The sequence below is a fragment of the Zalophus californianus genome, chromosome 3 (genome assembly GCF_009762305.2).
Source record: "Zalophus californianus isolate mZalCal1 chromosome 3, mZalCal1.pri.v2, whole genome shotgun sequence".
NCBI classification, from domain to species: domain Eukaryota; kingdom Metazoa; phylum Chordata; class Mammalia; order Carnivora; family Otariidae; genus Zalophus; species Zalophus californianus.
Genome location: NC_045597.1, coordinates 63041489 through 63061523, shown reverse-complemented (window position 1 = coordinate 63061523; position 20035 = coordinate 63041489). Strand labels below are relative to the sequence as shown.

Sequence of the window (20035 nt, the reverse complement as noted above, 5' to 3'; positions counted from 1 at the left end):
CAGTGAGTTTTCATTTTTAAACTTAAAAACTAAAAAAAAAGTAAGCGTTACTAAAATTTACTCTCTTGGTTCCCTCACTGACCATACTTCAAGGACACATGTCTTATTTCATGTCCAGTATGGGAGGCATCCTGAGGGAAGAGTGGGTGCCCCGGTATGCGGAGAGGCTGGGAGGGGCTCTTCCCTCTTTGCTAGTTTTCAGTAAGCTGCTCACTGCAACATGCTATCTAGCTTTCAGGGAGTTTGCAGATTTGGGGGCCCAGATGGATTTATAAACTATGTCATCTAATTTTAATTAAATGCATGATCACAAAAAGATACACAGTTTTAAAGGATTCCTTCCAAGAACCCACGGATTGAAGACAAGACTAATGATACAATCACAGATAAATAAAAAGTGGCAAAGCTGACATTCCTTTTACACTATGTGCAAGATGTTCATCAGCCACATTACAAAACACAGATCTGACAAGAAATAACTGTTCCAAAAAGTGATACTTAAAATATGGATATAGATCCAATTTTATTTACAATGAACCTTCTCATGAATGGTAGGAGATACATGATGGCTTTGTGAAATCAAAGCCCCTGAGGCATTGGTTTTTTCTTTTTGTCATGATAGCCCTTAAAGTAGGTATTGAAATAAACTGAGCTTGGAACAAGAACAGTGACCTCAGTTACTGTACCACAAAGTATTAACCAAAGTTTTCAGAAATAATGAGTCATATATATGCCTTAAATATAAATAAATATATGTAAAATCTACTCATATAAAACAATTAGCATAATTATACATTATGTGCTATCTAAATAAACATAAATAATATTAATGATAAAAATTTAGAGAGCTAGAACGTTCTTTGAAACATTAATAAAGTAATTATTCAAATGTTTTTTATTATATCTTAGCTCAACTTTTTACATTTTTATGCCTGTTTAAGAATGTATCTAATTATTAAGACAGTCATAACTTCAATATACATTTATAAATAAGTGTGTGTCTGTACACAGCACATTCTCAAAATGTTTTACCTGATAGAGGGGTGATAGCTTTTCAAATTTTGAGAAACCATTATTCTACATTTTGGACTAGGGATTCATTGGAGGTTTTGATCCAGGAAGTGATACATCAATGCATCGAGAAATATCAAGAACTCTAGGGGAAAAAGTGGTACCAGAGGTGCTAAAAAAGAGACTCTTTGATAATGAACTGTAAAGGAGAAAGAAGGGAGGTGACTGATAAATTGTTGAGATAATTCAGGGCTTGAATAAAGGAGAAAGCTGTGGAAATTGGAAGGAGAAACTAGATCCCATAAATACTGTGGAGGTAAGATCTGTAGGATTCCAGTAAGTGATTCGTTACTAGAGAAAGTGAGCGGAGTCACAGAAACAAACCAAAGGTAGCCGCAAGTTTCTCCTCCAGATAACTGAATGCAGGGTGAGGACCTTCAGACAAAAATAGAAATGCTATGTTTTCAGTTTGGTTTAGAAGAGAATAGATTTTCTTCAATTTGGGTCACAGTTTATTTAAATAAATCAGTCTATCCATTTATTCATATTAATTTTTAATTTGCTCCAAAAATGCTTAATCAACTCCCACTACATTTCAGAAACTGCATAAAGTACCAAGTATTCAAAGCTAAATGAGATTGTTTCTAGCCTCAAGGGGCTCACAGATTAGTGGGAATAATAAAAATCTATCGATAACGATGTATAATGGGATAAGTGCAATTACAGAACCATCTGTAGGGGGATTTGCAAGCACATGGAAGGGCCACCTGGCCTGGCTGGGAACATTTTTGCAAGATGAGGCTCTGGAGAAAAGTAAAAGTATGACTACGTGCTGGTAGCCAAGGGAAGAAAGGAATGTGTTCTAGGCAGAGGGGACAGAGTGGCCAAGGCACAGCACAGGTATGTGGGAAGCTCAGGCAGAAGGATTTCAACAGAAATCACATTCCCTGTGACAGATGGACAGCTGGATTCTGCTAAGAGGTCATGGGCTCATCTATTCTGAAAAGAAAATCAATAGCAATCAATGAAAAGCGGAAGGCTGTCTGGTCTACGCAGAACGGTAACAGGAGGAGGCAAATAAAATGAAGGGAAAAAATATGGTTTATATCCTAAAGCTGCAGCATAGAAGCTGAACAATGAAAACTTTAACTGTGGCTATTTAAATTGGGGACATTGCTATCCAGTAATTAAACGTGGTCAGTGTTAAATGAGAGAGGCTAGCTGGCACCCCTGCAGATGAGGATCATGGGAATAGAAGCTTGCTTCTGGAGAATACATGCATCCATATAGGGAAAGAGGCCACAACCAGAGCTCCAGAAAGTACATGGATGCTTACAGCTTCCTATTTTTTTAATTTTTTAAATTTTATTATGTTATGTTAGTCACCATACAATATATCATTAGTTTTTGATGTAGTGATCCACGATCCATTGTTTTCGTATAACACCCAGTGCTCCATGCAGTACATGCCCTCCTTAATACCCATCACCGGGCTGACCAGTCCCCCCTCCCCCCTCCCCTCTAGAACCTTCAGTTTGTTTCTCAGAGTCCATAGTCTCTCATGGTTCGTCTCCCCCTCCAATTCCCCCTCCTTCATTTTTCCCTTCCTTCTCCTAATGTCCTCCATTCTATTCCTTATGTTCCACAAATAAGTGAAACCATATGATAATTGACTTTCTCTGCTTGACTTATTTCACTTAGTATAATCTCTTCCAGTCCCATCCATGTTGATGTAAAAGTTGGGTCTTCATCCTTTCTGATGGCTGAGTAATATTCCATTGTATATATGGACCACATCTTCTTGATCCATTCATCTGTTGAAGGGCATCTCGGCTCTTTCCACAGTTTGGCTATTGCAGACATTGCTGCTATGAACATTGGGGTGCATATGGCCCTTCTTTTCACTACATCTGTGTCTTTGGGGTAAATACCCAGTAGTGCAATTGCTGGGTCATCGGGTACCTCTATTTTTAAATTTTTGAGGCACCTCCACACTGTTTTCCAAAGTGGCTGTACCAACTTGCATTCCCACCAACAGTGTAAGAGGGTTCCCCTTTCTCCACAACCTCTCCAACATTTGTTGTTTCTTTCCCTGTCCATTTTTTCCATTCTAACTGGTGTAAGGTGGTATCTCAATGTGGTTTTGATTTGAATTCCCCTAATGGCTAATGATGATGAACATTTTTTCATGTGTCTGTTAGCCATTTGTATGTCTTCTTCAGAGAAGTGTCTTTTCATGTATTCTGCCATTTTTTGACTTGATTATTTGTTTATTGGGTGTTGAGTTTGACAGCTTACTATTTTTTTAAAGATTTTATTTATTTATTTGAGAGAGAGAAATAACGAGCGAGAGAGAGAGAGCACGAACAGGAGGGAGAGGGAGAAGCAGGCTCCCTGCTGAGCAGGGAGCCCGATGTGGGGCTTGATCCCAGAACCCTTGGGATCATGACCTGGGCTGAAGGCAGACACTTAACCAACTGAGCCACCCAGGCGCCCCTGTTTACACCTTACTATTAAAGTGTGTATTTATGTGTGTGCCAGATGAAACTTGAAGCTGAAAGAGGATAGGAGATGTGTGAAATTAAATGTGCTTTGCCTGAAAATGTGAAACTGTTGCATGAGATGGGCAAAAATGAAAGATTATTGTTTAGTTCCACTGATGGTGGCATGCAATCGCTCAGAATAAACTTGGCAAGTATGTGTCACTTTACAGATTATATATTACACCCTGCACATGTTTTATGTCATCAGATCCTTCTTACTCAGTAAGTCGGGTGGTGGCTGCTGTAGTTTGCAGGTGAGACTAAGGTGAGACTAAGACTTGCAGGCAAAAGGTGGGCTGCCCAAGGTCATACAGTGGCAAGGTGAGACTCAAACTGGGTTTTCTGACGCCCATACCAGAGCACCGTCCACTTCACTAGCGGTTTTCAAATGGGCTCCACGGAGGCCTAAGGGTCTTACATTTCTGCATCAGGGACAGCGTGGCAGACTTCTGTAACTTGTGGGCCATCAAGCACCATTCTCCCTTCCTGTGGTAACAATACATCGGTTGTTTTGGAGAATTACCTTTTGATAATTGAGGGGTTTTTTGTTGTTGTTGTTTAAATGTATATGGATAGCTTTTGTATGCAGAAAGAAATCCTTTTTTTAATATTATTTATTTATTTATTTGAGAGAGAGAGAATGAGAGATAGAGAGAACGAGAGGGAAGAGGGTCAGAGGGAGAAGCAGACTCCCCGCTGAGCAGGGAGCCCGATGTGGGACTCAATCCTGGGACTCCAGGATCATGACCTGAGCTGAAGGCAGTCGCTTAACCAACTGAGCCACCAACAGGCGCCCCAGAAAGAAATCCTTACATCTGCATTCATTTTCATTAATAGTCAACATAATAAAATTTTGTAGTTGTAGATACAACTTATATATAAAGTAAATCCTCTTCTAAATCTAGTGTTTGCTAATTAATGCTCAATTAGTTTCTGGATGTAAGATATTAAATTTCCCCAAGCACATAAGTACAACTTACAAATTTAAGTCATATATTATGTTAAACATTTCATAGTAAAATCATGCAAATTGTATGTTCTCCTAAATAATTTAAGGTCTCCATAAATGTGATTGTTTTAATTATCTGAAACTTCTCAACTCAAAATATTTAATATATCTGGTTTTCTAAAGTACTTTAAACAGATAAGTGGAATTACAAATCTAACATACAAAATTTCCTTAAGTTCTTAAATGATACTTTTAAACCTAATAATAAAGATTTGATGATTCAGATTTATTTAAACTTACAAATACTGTTAAAAATTTATCAAATATTGTACCTATTAAATTTAAAATCACAAAAACACTTTAAAGTTATAAGTTTAATATGTCAGATTTAATATATCAGATTTAAAAAGAAGGCAACACACAATTTTTAGATGATTATATACTGCTCAAATTTCCCATTTTCTTTTTCAATTATTTTCTGCAGCTGTGGTCACCTAGATTTTGCCCTTAACCTTTTAAATTTGGTATAGATATATTGATTCCAAGGATTTGATTTTATCATTCTTTTTTCTCTGGTGATATTTACATCTTCCTGAAGTTGCTAAGTCTTTTTATCATCTCTTTACTCAAAAAATTTCAGATGGTGATCAGAGATTCTGGACAGGGACTTGGAACCTAGTGGTCATTTCCAGAATAACTTCCTGAGCTGCCTGTTAATATACCAAACCTGTTCCTATAGAAAGGAGGTTTTTCAAATCCTTGCATTTTCTCACAAATGGTTTCATCTGGCTATTCTTAGCCATTTTATTTTTACTATAATTTCTGACACAACTCTTACTATAACTCTTTCCTAAATATAATTGCTTAATTATAGCTTTTACCCCACTCAGTTGCAATTAACCTCTGCTGTCAGCTCAAAGTTAATGAGATCTGCAGGACAGTGCCCACCTCTCCCCTGTGCTGTGGTCATAACTAATATCTTTACTATCTTGTTGATTTTGCACCTTTCTTATATAGATTGCTTCCTTATCTGTCACCCAGACCACAAATTTATAGCTGTTAGGTTGGCCAGAATTACGTTTCTGGTGTTGTGTACTATTGGGTTGGGATTGTAAATCATGATGTCCTGACCAATGGATGGACATATGGCCAAAGTGGACTTGCTTCAGGACTTTTAATGTTGAGCTGAGGCAAAATTAAAAACAAAAAAATAAACACACACACACACACACACACACACACACACACACACACACACACCCCAAAACCAGCAGGAGTGTCCTAAACACCAAGTGGTTCTAGCCACTGAGATCTATTCCTGCTGGTTCCCAGTTGAGTTTTCAGCCTTCCTTTCAGTCCTTTGAGCCTTCAGATCCTTCTAATAAGTTACCTTGTCAGTTACTTTGCAACCCCAAACTCCAAGTGATCCAGGAGCCTAGAGTAGACTGTACAGATAAAGAAGGGGCTGTACTTAGTGGAGAAAGGGCAGGAGGCCTGACCCATGCTTCAGTCAAATCAGCAACACACAGTTATCCGCCCTGCCAATTTTATTTGAAGAAGATTTGAAATAATTGTATTGCTACAAAGGTGTGAGATCATTACACTCATGACTGCTAAGGTTCCAGAGAATTTTAAAGACAAATGGAAGGATGAGAACTATGGCAGGACATATGCCTGAATAAAAAAGAAAATGAGAAACTTGAGGCAGCTTTCAAAATTCATGGAGTATCCAAGAGAACAGAGAAATCAGGATATATTTCAATGTGAGAAGCCTCAATGCCTAAAGAAAGTTCTCTCTCTCTCTCCCCCTCTCTCTCTCTGTCTCAAATAAATAAATAAAATCTTAAAAAAAATAATAAGAGGTATGAAGAAAGGGCTAGGAAGTCCTTATTAAAGATGCATAGGAAACGTGGGATCATTACTTCAAAGTCCCTGAGAGAAATACGCAGCAAAGACAGAACATGCTAGGAGCAGGAGGACTTCCGCAGAGAAATTGATTTAACTAAAAATGAAAGCTAAAACTCTCATACTCGATTTCTCAGCTTTTCCAGAAACTAGAGCATGGGCACATGCTGTAGTTTCAACTAATCAGACACACAAACAGAAACACAATCCAAGGACACAAAAGAACTGGCACCGTGGAGAATTTTTCCCAGAGGTGGGTCTGTGGCACAGTTGTTTCCAATGACAGCAGTGTCAATATGGCCAGTGGTGGGTGCAATGTATGGAATCAACCAAAGAATTTAGAGTTCAGCTTGGGGGCTAGTGACATCTTCAACAAATTGGTTGTGGAGTAATTTGAACCATAGTTCGGGCTACATGGCTTCCCTCTGCTTCTGCCTGTTTCCTGAGCTTGATTCTCCAGTTTTCACAAGGATTCTTTGGTTTGTCCAATAGCAACTAATTCCTAAGGAAAAGATGGGAAAATCAAGTATTTTCTATCTGGTCTAATTGGTGCTGAAAAAATAAAACTGGCTAATATTAGGGGATGGGATTTGGGCAGCCTATGGCTTGCAATGACTAAATAAATCAATCAAATTATCACCTGTGGGCACTCTGGAATAATATGCCTACTAATGGCAAGGCTTTGGAGGACCATGTGGCCTCCACTGCAATGGAAGTTCTTTTTTTTTTTTCAAAGATTTTATTTATTTGTTTGACAGAGAGAGATAGCGAGAGCAGGAACACAAGCAGGGGGAGGGAGAGGGAGAAGCAGGCTTCCCACTGAGCAGGGAGCCCGATGTGGGGCTTGATCCCAGGACCTTGGGATCATGACCTGAGCCGAAGGCAGATGCTTAACGGCTGAGCCTCCCAGGTGCCCCTGCAATGGAAGTTCTTAATAATCAGATGAACAAAATGATTCTGGATGTCAGTCATCGTTCTTCCTAACCACCCACAAAGTTTGTTCACTTGGGCCCATGAACAAAGCCCATTGGCGACAATGGCAGTTGCAACAATGTAAAGTTCCTTTTACCTGCCCATCACTTTTGCTGAGTGCCCAGATTTGTCAGCTACAGCCAAATCTGAGTCACCAATACATCAACATACGCCAAAAGGACTAGCCGCCTTTGCATAATTAGATTCCTTCCCTCATGCAGGGAGAAATATTTTGTTCTACTGGTCTACAATTTGCCTCCTTTTTCTACCATCCATTGACTTATTGAATGCCTTATTTACCACCATGATTTCACATGCAATATTGCTTCTTACCTGGGAAATTGCTTTATAGTGAAAGAAGTAATGTAATGCCTATGAAATTCATTAGTTTTATGATATATTCCATTATGAAGAAGCAACTACAAAATAGTGATAGAAGCTATTAATGATTTATTACCACAACAGCCAGACGACAGCATCTCATAAGTTTAGGGTACATGCTATCCTCTAAACTGGAGTTCGGTATTTGTCCTGTTTCTCCCATAGCCAGAATATATGATGTAAGGATAAAGCAGGTAGGTAGGAATGGTATCTCTTACTATATTTATTGCCCACTCATAAAAATGTTGCTCTTTGTCTCCAAGTCTGGCACTGCTGCTGAGGCTGACTCTGGAATTCTGTGTTGCTTGAACATCTATTGTCTTCTGAAAGTTTCAGAATAGATACATGTTATTTCAGAGCTTAGATCTTGTGATTAAAAGTGTCAGGGCCCAAGAGAACTTACACACATCAGCGGTAGTAAGAGTTGTGTCCCAGTTGAACAGGATGATGAGACTCCTAGGGGCACTGGGGTGAACAACCATATGGTTGTGCTGAGTAACCGATCCTGACCATACAGGGTTAGTTGGGTTTTGCTATATAGTATAGCTAAAAGAAGTAAGGACAGAATCTAAAGAATTCCCTGAGTACTTCCTAGGACTTCCATGTCCCGGGGCAAAATTAAAAGGAAAGTACAGGGGCGCCTGGGTGGCTCAGTTGGTTGGGTGGCTGCCTTCGGCTCAGGTCATGATCTCAGGGTCCTGGGATCAAGCCCCGCGTCAGGCTCCCTGCTCGGCGGGAAGCGTGCTTCTCCCTCTCCCACTCCCCCTACTTGTGTTCCCTCTCTCGCTGTCTCTCTCTGTGTCAAATACATAAATAAAATCTTTTTTAAAAAAAAGGAAAGTACAGTCACTTAATACAACCGTTTCCATCAGACGCCCTGCTTCTTTCAGTATGGCACTTTGGGTCACCTCAGTGGATAAAGAACTTTGGTTAGGGGATGTATTGACTGAAGACAAAGGATCATGGAAAGAATAGAAACAAGAGAAATTCCAGTAAAATCTTTGTGACAGTTGCAGAAGTAAAAACTGACATTTGACCCTATTTTCTATTATGACTTTTTTTTTTGGAATACCATTTTTTAAAAGATGGGTCTTCGGTAGTTACTTTACAATTTAATCCATAAGTTACATGATATTGGGGAAAGACTATACAAAGTCAGAGAGGAATTTGACTTTGAGCTAAATAGAAAAAGATTCAATTTTATGTTGTTCCTTAGGAGATAAACTAAGTGAGGTTTTGGTCAGGTGGTAAATCAATTGCATTAAATTAGGCAAAAATATTTTTTAAGGATGAGTATGGGAAGAAGAGTGCATGTTAGTATTATCCACCTGAAGAGATATCCACCTGAAGGAATGCCATATATGTGGGTGTGTATGTGTGGGAGAGGGGGTTACACAGTATATGAATATTCTTTCTATTTTTGAGGAATGGTCCACTTTCTCAGCTCCCCTGACAATGGGCACAAATCTGTTACCTAAGCTCTGCCAATGAGAAGCACTTGTCCTAGACATTGAAACAAGAGAAAGCTGCATAAAAAGCAGAAACAGTGGAGAATTCTTTAGGATCGGTAAAGTTTTAAGCAACATGGTCTCCAGAGACGGCATGGGCAGTTGTGCCATGGAGGGATCCTACGTGTGGGGTCAGGAGTATGGGTGCAGTGACATGTGGATCCCAGCCTTCGGCAGTAATGACACCGGGGTCCATGATGAGCTGCTGTGCGGAATGATTTTGGCAATTGTTACAAGTGCCCCATCTCCTTTTGTTTCTGCCTCTTTTCCAAGCGTGGTTCTTCATCCTTCCTATCAATTCTGAGACTTATCCAATATCCTTTTGTGAAATTAATTCCTCTTTAAGTCATCCACAGTCAGCTCCTATTAATTGCAATTAAGAGCTCTAACTTATAAAACCATTAAACTTCATTTCAATGCTTTTCATTCAGTAAGCCTTTAGTAAGCAAGCCAGTAAGTGCAAGGCCTCGTGGCAAAAACTAGCAAAGTAAAAATGAGTGACATAGTCCCCATCATTCAGGTACTGAGAGAAACAACACATACATAAATCAATTTAAAATATAATCATATAACAAGTTATAATAGGTGTTGTATATTAAGTTCTATGGAATCTGCTTAAGGAATGAACTAATTCTGCCCAAGGAGAAGTGGGGAGCTTTGTGCAGGTATAACAGAAGAATTTATTTGAGCGGAGCTGGAAGGACAAACAGGATTTTACTAGTTTCACAGGAGCAGATATTCCCAGAAGAGTGGGTTGTATGAGCCAAAGTATGGAGACTGAATAGTTTGTGGTGTGTTTGTTGCCCAGAAAACCCAGGTGGCTGGAGTGTGGCAATCACAGGCAAATGGCTAGAAATAAGACTAGAGTGATAATGTAAGATCTGATTCTGAAGGCCTGTATGTACTATACTAAACAGTTCTTTTCTTCAGTAATTACCAGCATGGTTTTTAAAGCAAAAAGTGATAGGACCAAATCTGTTTTAGAAAAATAATTCTGGTGTCAGTGTGAAGGCATTAAGAACAGTGTCAAGCCAATACCAGCATAGAACACATTTGAATGTTTAGCTACAAAAGTTTTTGCCTACATTCCAAGTGGGAAATGTACACAACTCAAAACCAAAACCGAGGAAGCCGTAATAGAATTTGATAACTAACTGCCAATTTAGCTAGAACTAGCTATGTGATCTAAGGTTAGCCATATATCCTTAGAAAGATTTTCTTAGTCTTGGATTACTCATCAATAACAGAGTACTAGTTACATGATAACATGGTAATGATCCTTATGCTGCAGGGTAGTTATCAAGATAAGAACAGCATATTAAAAAGATCTAGCATTGAGCCTGATTATCAATACATTTGAATGCTAAGGAATAGGAGCTATTGCTATTAATGCAGTGAAAAGTAGAGAGGGTTGAAAATTCTATCACTCACCAGACATGGCTTAATAAATCATACATTTTGATGAAGCCACAGTGACCACTTTTATGTGACTTCCACTTATTTCAGAAGCCAAAGAGCAAGAAAGCTTAAATAACCATCCAAAGGAGAAGAGGGGGATTTGGGGGAGGCCCTCCTTTCAACCATGACTTGGAAGGTAAGAATCTCCATGTTTTACTCTACAGCATGGTTCCTCTGTAGGGACGTGAGACTCCTTCACTCTTCAACATGCATGTATTTTTTTCCCATGAAATTAAAATATTTAAATCAGAGCCTGTCTTTTCATTCTTTTAGTGCTCTAGTATATTAAAGAGCTCAATATATGAACTTATCTTTCACATTTTCATGAAAAGAAAACCTTTATGTTTAATTTTATATATATACATATATAACAGGTTTCTGATGAGGCTCACCCGAATATTTACTTTAACTTTTGAAAAATATTGATTTTAAGCACTTAACTTATAATTTATAGTTAGCCTTATAGAACATATGATAATTAAGTAAACATTAAAAAAACATACAAATGGCTTTAAATGTTTAAATTGTACAATAATTTCCATCCTCATACTACTACATATTATTCTAATTTTCAAATGATTTTCTCTTTTTTTTACAATTGCAAATTCAGAGAAGTACAAGTGAGCAAAGAAAATTAGGCCATATTACCCTACCTGAATAATCTCTGTTAATATATTCAGTAGCACATGGGTAAGATTAGAAATTTTCAATCCATTTGGAAAGGTACAAAATAAAAAGTGAAAGCCTCCCTTTCACAGGAATGCCATCCTGAAAAAAAACGAAAAAGCTTAAATTTACATGTATCTACAAGGGATCATATGCACTATATGCACTATAATGCACCTTGCTTTTTTCACATATTATATTTTGGAATTATTTCCACATTAGCATTTAAATTTCTTTCACAGCAGATAAATTGCATAGCATAGTACTGAGTGAACAGACCATAATTTATTTATTCAGTACTTTACTGATGGACACTGATTGTTTCCAGTTTTTCTTTCTCTTGCTCCCTCCCTCCCTCTTCTTTATTTTCCCTCAGTAGCACTTTAAAATTTTCTTCAACATTTATTGAATTCACAGGGCCTTTAGGGTCTTTTCTTTTTGCTAATTGAGCCATTTCTCCTTTACTTGCCAGAATTGGGATAAGTGATTTTGTCAGGTATATATATGTAATATACACACACATATATGTATATGTGTCTATCTATACATACACATATGGCATAAGTGGATTAAGGACCAAAGCTAAATGGTTAGTGTTTCAGAAAAATACTAAACAAGTTCAGATATTTTACTGATTAAATTTTAAAAAGTGAGAAAAGAAATTTAAAAATAACGGTGTTTGTTATCTAGACCCTCCTGAGAATTTATTTTTCATCTTCTTACTCACTTCCTCATTTGTTACTCTACAACTACACTGGCTTTGGCCAATTCATGGAACACCCAAGTTTCTTCTTGTCTTTGGACCTTTGAATTTACACTTTCTCCTACCTGGGAATGATTTCACCCTATGTTTCAGATTTTCCTTCAAATCTCAGGTTAAATGTCAACTCCTTACCAGACCTTCCTGGGTAAAGTAGGACCCTCCCTCCACTATGCTCTTTCACTGCATTTCAGCACGTTCTGAGCGCTCATCACAATCTTGTTAACATTTAACTCCTTTTTCTCAGACATATAATGTAGATCCCCCAATACCTACTTGAGTACCTAGCATGTAATATGCTTCAATAAATACTTAAAAAACAAAAGAATTCAAGTAAAGTGAATTTAATTACTGTAGAACTAACTTTTACTCAATCTATATGCCAGGAGCAGGTGTCAGTGTATGTTACTCATGCTTAGCTTAGACTCTTATAATGAGATTCAGGATTCTGAAATCCTTTTAATCCCATAAATCTTAATACCCAAACTTTAAATATAATTTAAATTTCAGGCTATTTTGCGAAACCTCCCACCAGTCTCCCCTTCCCACCCTAAGGATCCACCCGCTTGCCCCTAACTTCTCTAACCGCCCCGCCCTTCCAGCAACCGGGCTGAGCTGGGCAGTGCCGACAGAGCCTTCCGCAACCCGGGGCGCATGCGCGGGACACCGCGCACATGCGCAGTACTCGCAAAGCTGGCGTGCGTCCCAGCCTATGGCTGAGGTGGCCGCCACGGAGCTGGGGGCGGGGCCTGCGACACTATGGCCGAGGGCGGCGGGGACGTAGTGGCAGTATCCGCGTCCGGGGCTGCCAACGGCCTCAGCAATGGGGGAGGCGGGGTCCCGGCGCAGACCAGCAACCCGCTGTCGCGAAAGCTGAATAAGATCCTGGAGACGCGGCTGGACAACGACAAGGTAACCAGAGCTGGCGGGGCCGGGGGTCCCGCGTCGCCCGCCGACCTGAGGCTGGCGGGGGGCGGCGTCTGTTTGGCACCCACTCCCTCATCCCTTCGTCCCTCCGTGGAGGGGACCGCAGACCCGCGGGATCCGACGTGGGACCGGTAAGAAGGGAGAGGCCGAGGAGTCCCTGGAAAAGCGAAGGGGTGCCTTGGGTGTCACCCCCTATATGAAAAACCTGTTCCTGGAAGGCTCTCGCTCCGGGAGGCAAACAGTGGAGTCTCCTATCCGGGAGGTGTTCGGGGGTCCGAACGGGGAGAGGAGAGCCCAGGGCAGGATTAGAAACCCATGCAAGAGTAAATTACAAGACGAGGCAACGTCAGTCGGGGTGAGGAGGAACCGGAGAACCGGGGTAGGCATTATTGAACACTTCCACTGACGGCTGAGAACGACTGAAATAATTTGTAGCGCGGAAGAACTACTTGCTCAGGGCTCAGATGAAATACTATGTACTACTAGTTTTTGTTGTTGTTAGCTAAGCTCCGCCTGTGATATGTGGGCTCATGCTGTGTTTCTTTACAAGATAAACTGTCCACATCCTCTCCCAAGTACCTCCTGAAACTCATCCATCCAGCTTCTGTCGTAGCTGGTTGTCTCTTCTGTATCATTGAGTCTTTAGGTAAATTGGTCATGCCATAAAGAAAAAGTATACGTAGAAGTGAGAGAACTTTATAAATTTGTAGGTAACCGAAAATAAGCTGTCAATAAGAATTTGTGTGTAAAAAAATAACAATATAGTAAGACGGTCTCTGGGGCCACCTATTTATTAGATATAACCATCAAACTGAAGCATTATGATTTGAGTAAGCCCCTTAATTTCTCTAAGCTTATTTTTCATCATTTCTAAGTTGAGAATACTGCTGGTAACTTTCTCAGGGTTGTTGGGAGGATTCAATTGACAAGAGAATCTGAAGTGCTCAGCAGAGTGTCCAGCACTTACCATTTCTTATTAAATGTTAATTTTATCATACAGCTTATTGTTTAATGTGTCTACTACTGACACCTATTATCTCATTTAATACAGCTGCTGTGATGTAGATAACATTATCTCCTTTTTACTCAAGAGAAAAATAAGGTATTGAAAGAGTGTAACAAGGTTAAATCATGTAACCAATAACTGGTGGAGCTGTAATTTGCACCTGTCTATGTGATTTTGTTCATTCATCAATTACGGACTACTTCTTTGAGCCAGGCCTAGGTCATTTCAAGGTTATAGTCAAAAGAAATGGTTTCATTTTGTGGTTTTTCTTTTTTTTTGTACATAAATCTTTGTAGTGCTTTCTTAAATATTAAATTGAATTTAAATAGCTTTACTATTTTTGTCAATCCAGCCAATATTGCAAAATAGCGTTGTAACTGAAACATAGAAGGGTAAGCCCATTACAATATATGTTAGTTCAGGTGTAGGAATTTATATTTGGAGTTAGATATTCTGGCTTGGTCTTCTCCCTTCTCTCCTCTATGTATGAGCTCCAGATTTGTATAGTCTGTTGCTCACATGACACTTCTAATTAGTTACCTGATCAACGTCATAAAAACTTAACATAGCCAGACTCTTGGTTTTTCTCCAAACTGCTTCTCCTTTCTGCTGTTAGTAAAGAACATCACTTACCCAGACAAGCAAAAAGTGTATAAATAATTTTTGATTCCTGTCATTTCTTTCACTTCTTACATTCAGTCCGTTAACAAATCCTATCAGCTCTACCTTGAAAAAAATTGTTTTGGAATATCTCCTTCTTTTCACCTGCAGTGCTACTTCCTTGTTCTAAGACGCTATCAAATCTTTGCTTGGGTTATTTTAGTTTCTTCCTACTTGCTTCCTTTCTTGCCTTCCCCCTGATCTGCTCTCCTCACAAAGTTAGAATAAACTTTTAAACATATAAAACACATTACTCCTTTCCCTAAAGCCTGTAGTAGTGTCCCACAGCCTCATTCATACTGGCCTTTCTGCTGCTTTAGGGTCTTTGTACTCACAGCTTTTTCTGCCTGTGAACCGCTTTGTCCCCATGGATGCCTTTCCTATTACTCAGGCCTCAGTTCAAAAGTCACCTCAGAGAGGCCTTCCTCTAAGTTCTGCTCCCAGTTACTCAGTTCCTAGCCTGGAGGCTACAGGTGGTACTTCTTTCTTATATATATATATCCTTCCAGAGATAGTTTACACATTCACCAGGAAGTATGCATGTATACAGTCCTTTTTCTTTTTTTAACAGTTGGTATTACAACTGTTTCTATACCTTGCTATTTCACTTACTGTATCTTGAAGTTTGTATTATATAAGTACATAAAGAATTTTCATCTTTGTTAAAATGGATATATCATAATTTCTTTAACCAATTCACTTTAGATGGACATTAAGGGTATTTGCAGCCTTTAAAATTCCAAACTATTTTGCAGTGAGTAGTCTTGTATACATGCTGCAATATAAAAGTAAGTAGATCCTTAATTGTGTTTTGGAAATAAGTTTACTATTCAGTAATGTGAAGATCACCTGGTATTTTTTGCTTATTTAATGGAAACATTTGAAAATAATTTCATTAAAATTTGACTTGAGATTAGGAAAACATTTGAGAATTGGCCCCAGTAATTGTCTTCTATTATCAATTGTGTAGGAGATGTTGGAAGCTCTCAAGGCACTTTCAGCCTTTTTTGTTGAAAACAGTTTGCGGACTCGAAGAAATTTACGTGGAGATATTGAACGCAGAAGTTTAGCCATCAATGAAGAATTTGTCAGCATTTTCAAGGAGGTGAAGGAAGTATGTAAATTCTTTTCATTTAACATTTATTGAGAACTTACTGTATGCCTCACTCTGTGCTAAGTATTTTTATGAATTGGGTTGATACGTTTGCTGTTCACATACCATGTTCAAATAGAAAACTACTTACTCCAGAAGCATCCAGGTCCTTCAATTAGTGTGATATCCGAATCTGTGACCTCCGCTAATGCTGCTTCTTAGAAAGTTGTAACATTTGTTCTAGGATATTCTCTTAGAAATTTTTGCTTTTCTAACAACAAAAACAAGAAAAAACATTTTTTTAAATGATTTTCCAGTGGAAATTTTTCCTCACTGAATAAACCTCTTTTGGATAATCACTTCTCCATTGAAGATTAATTAGGATTGAGTTACTTTAGTGTATCATAAATTAGGAAATTTTCAGATTAATTAAGATCAGTTATTTCTGGCATAAGTAGTAATTTATCATACTTGAGTGAGCAGACAACTTACTGTAGGGTAAAAATGAATTTTATTTATTATGTTATTATATTTTACTTATGCAATATTTTGTTAATTTTATATCACATATTCTGTATGAGTTGTATGAAAGTGTTATATATAGTTTCAATGACTAATTAATAAACAGATGATGTTTAATAATTTAGAAAGATTTCATTGACTGAGGCTAAAAATCTGGAAGGTTGGAAGGACAGTTTGGTAGTGTCCATAAGAATAGAAAGGGTATCCATGAGCACATCCAGATTGTGGTCCTAAATACCGTTTCCCACTGAAAGGAACAATCTTACAAATATCAGAAAGCAGGGAAGCTATATGAGACCTTTGGGAAAGTGACGGAAGAACTTCGGAGCTAACTAGATGAGGCTTCTCTTGTCCAGAGATAGGATGATTAGAGCATCAATAAGAATAACTCAGTGGACTAGAACATATCAAACATGTTTAAACCCACAAATTCATACTGCTCTAAAAACCGAACAGAACCCTCGTTGGTTATATTTCGTGGATATAAGGGAACTAAATTATTTTGAAAACTGCTAAATAAAAGGAAAGAGTCAAGCATTTATCTTGTCTTTTGTTCCATTTACATACAGTTGTTGAGGGGAGGCTTCTCTTTATAGCTTTATTCTAATAAATGAAGAAGGAATGATAGAAGATGAGAAGATTTTGCCACCACTGTTAAATTTATGGATCTAGTTCAAGGTTTCTCAACTTGGCACTGTTTTACATTTTGGGTCAGACAAGTGGGGACTATCCTCTGCTGTTTAGGATATTGAACAGCATCCAGGGCTTCTATCCACTAAATGCCAATAGTACCACTTCTTCTTCAGTTGTTCACCCGAGAATGTCTACAAACACTGCCAAATGCCCCATCGGGGGACAAAATTGCCCTGGTTGAGCACCACTGGTCTAGCTATTGGTCATCACTAGCAGCTAACCTCACAAAAAGCTGCTAACCTCATATCTGTCACTCCTAATAAGGATAAACAACACCACCTATGAAAAGTTCTTGCCAGAAAATTGAACCAGAATATAATCAAGCTTCTAGATCTAACTGCCTGTTTATAGGAAATACTGGGGTCAGAGAAATATGTTAATACCAGAAATATGCAGTCAGCGAATATAGAATGTAGGGAACTGTAGAGACAAATGAGCTGGTTTTTTCAATGAATAAATTGTAAGAAAAAGAAAAAGAAGTAGGGGGAAGTGAGACTATATAGATTAAAAAAAGAAATGAGAAATAGCAATGAGTTGCTATTTGTGAATCTTAGTTGGTTCCTGACTTGCAGTAATTATTTAAAAATTGGGACAGCTGGGGAGATTGGAACACTGACTAGATATTTGATATTAAGAGATTACTGTTAAATATTTAGATGTGAAAATGGCATTATGTTTTTTGAATCTTCTTAGAAGCATATACTGATGTTTATGAATGAAATGATAAAATATCATGAACATAAAATAATTCAGTTTGTGAGGGAGGGAGAAAGGAATGAGGGAGAAGTACAAAGTGGGTAGAGAAATAGATGAAACAAGAGTGGTCGAAGCCAGGTGATATGTATATTGGCATTCATATTATCTCAACTTTTGGATATTTTTGAAAATTTTCCACAATAAAAAGTTTTTAAAAAGTTTATCATACACCAGTTGTATTTCCCAGCCTATAATTTTATTTAATTGGGGGGCAGGAGAAGACAGTTTGCCCTAAGTTCAAATAAAGACTTTATAAGTAATATACAGGCCATTGAATTACAGTCATCAAAACTCTGCATTGAAGTCAGATATTCAGAGATGGAATTTATATTATTCCATATATATGGACCTGACAAATCAGGTCCATTTGGTATATTATTGTGGCTAAAGTAAATATTAGGAGTAGTTTTTCTTGACCTAGCTGGCTGATAATGTCATAGTGCTATTCGTATTAGATTACACAGTGAGATTTAAGAGAATAGTGAGATTAGTTTACTTAGGTTTCTGCTATTGCTAATATTAATTGATATTTTGAAATCATGCTTTTTTTTTTTTTTTACCGTTCACCTCAAAGCAATTTAGGACTTCATTTAATGACTTGATTTATATGCTATTTGTTGTTAAGTATTGTGAGTAACATTTGAAAATACTGGTGCTATGATATTTATAATTCAAAGTACTTCATAGAAAGAAGGGAGAAAAATCTTACTTCTAGAACTTAGATTTATGCTCATATTCTGATAAGTGATTTTCTAACTGGTTTATCCTCACACTTTGTTTATAGCCTCACTGGGCAGCTTTCTTATCTCTTGCCCTCTGATTGGCTCATCCCTTCATAAGCCGGTCATGTTTCTATTTGAAGGTCCGGGTATTCTGTTGAAAGGGATTGTCCACTGTCTACCACTGAAACTTCCTTGTGTATCTTTCTGTTGTGTGACACCAAATTGAATTGGGAAAAAGAAGATAGTAGTGCAGTATAAAGCTAAATATGATTTTGTGATATCATTTTTTCATATAATATTTTTCATTGATTCAATAAGGACTGGAGAGGATGGTTTCGTAAAAAGTGTAGAGCCTGGGAGACCTGTTGGAAAACTTTTTTTTTTATCAGTTCACATAAGAGATACCAATTGACCTGAACTAAAGTAGTAGCTGTTAGAGTAGTAAAAAAGAAATGGATAAGATACATGCAGTAAGGGTATAAATGATAGGACTTAATGACCAGTTACATTCCCATGTACCTGGAGGGGGCTAGAGGAGGAAGTACACAGGGAGAGAATGTTACTGAGAAGATTGCCAACTTTGTGGCATGATCTACTGTGTGATGACTTTGCACAAGGTAGAGGAGGCACGGTTTTTAGTTTATTGGGTTTTCATATTTCCTTGTTTTTATTAATTAAAAGTTACAAATAATTCACTATAGAAAAGTTAGATAAGATCAGAAGCCAGAGCAATTGCTTATAATCCTATCACCCAGAAATAACTTTTGTCAGCATTTTATTGCCTTGCTTTTCTTGTGTTCTTCTGTATGTGTGTGTGTATATATATGTACTTTTTTTAAAATGGTAGGTATGATATGTATTTTTCATAATACTTTTTAAAATCTTATATAGACATCTTTCTATGCCTATATATATATATATATATATATATAAACATTTTCCTTTTGTTTTAGGCAACTTTGTGTTGATCTTCTTACATATATTGTTGCACACTTATCTGATTGATTCCTTAGGATAAATCTTAGTGTTAGTATACCTGAATGAAGAGGTATTGATATTCTTAAAACATTTTGCCATTTCCTATTGTCACCCCCTTTAAAAAGCATTTACTAATTTCTTTATATCTTTTCTAACACTAGATGTTATTCTTTTTAATTTTTCCAATCTTAAATATGGGATCTTTTGTCATGCTTGGGCAAAAAAAAAAAAATTCATGAGATGAAAATAAGGATTTGGCTAAGAGAAGAGAATTTCTTTAACAATATATGTAATGGTTGCTGTTACTTTTTTTCCTTTTCAGGAACTTGAAAGCATAAATGAAGATGTTCAAGCAATGAGCAATTGTTGTCAAGATATGACAAGTCGCCTACAGGTACTGTGTAATGGCTGGATTTTAGTGTAGTTGCTGGCTCAAAGTAAGCTTTCAAAAATTGTTAGCTAGATCTCCAAGATGTATGGATAGCTAATATATCATGTCCTATAGGAAATTCAAATATAAATATT

At 37.7% G+C, this 20035-nt stretch overlaps 1 protein-coding gene across 1 annotated transcript in view; it reads left to right on the top strand.

The window, feature by feature from the left end:
- Positions 1 to 12876: 12876 nt before the first annotated feature.
- COG6 (component of oligomeric golgi complex 6) overlaps positions 12877 to 20035 on the top strand; it is an 89186-nt gene continuing 82027 nt past the window's right edge. The window contains exons 1-3 of the mRNA XM_027589988.2: positions 12877 to 13065; positions 15717 to 15860; positions 19833 to 19904. Of these exons, the coding sequence (XP_027445789.1) occupies positions 12913 to 13065; positions 15717 to 15860; positions 19833 to 19904 (369 nt within the window). The 5' untranslated portion in view covers positions 12877 to 12912. The remainder of the gene's footprint in view (positions 13066 to 15716; positions 15861 to 19832; positions 19905 to 20035) is intronic.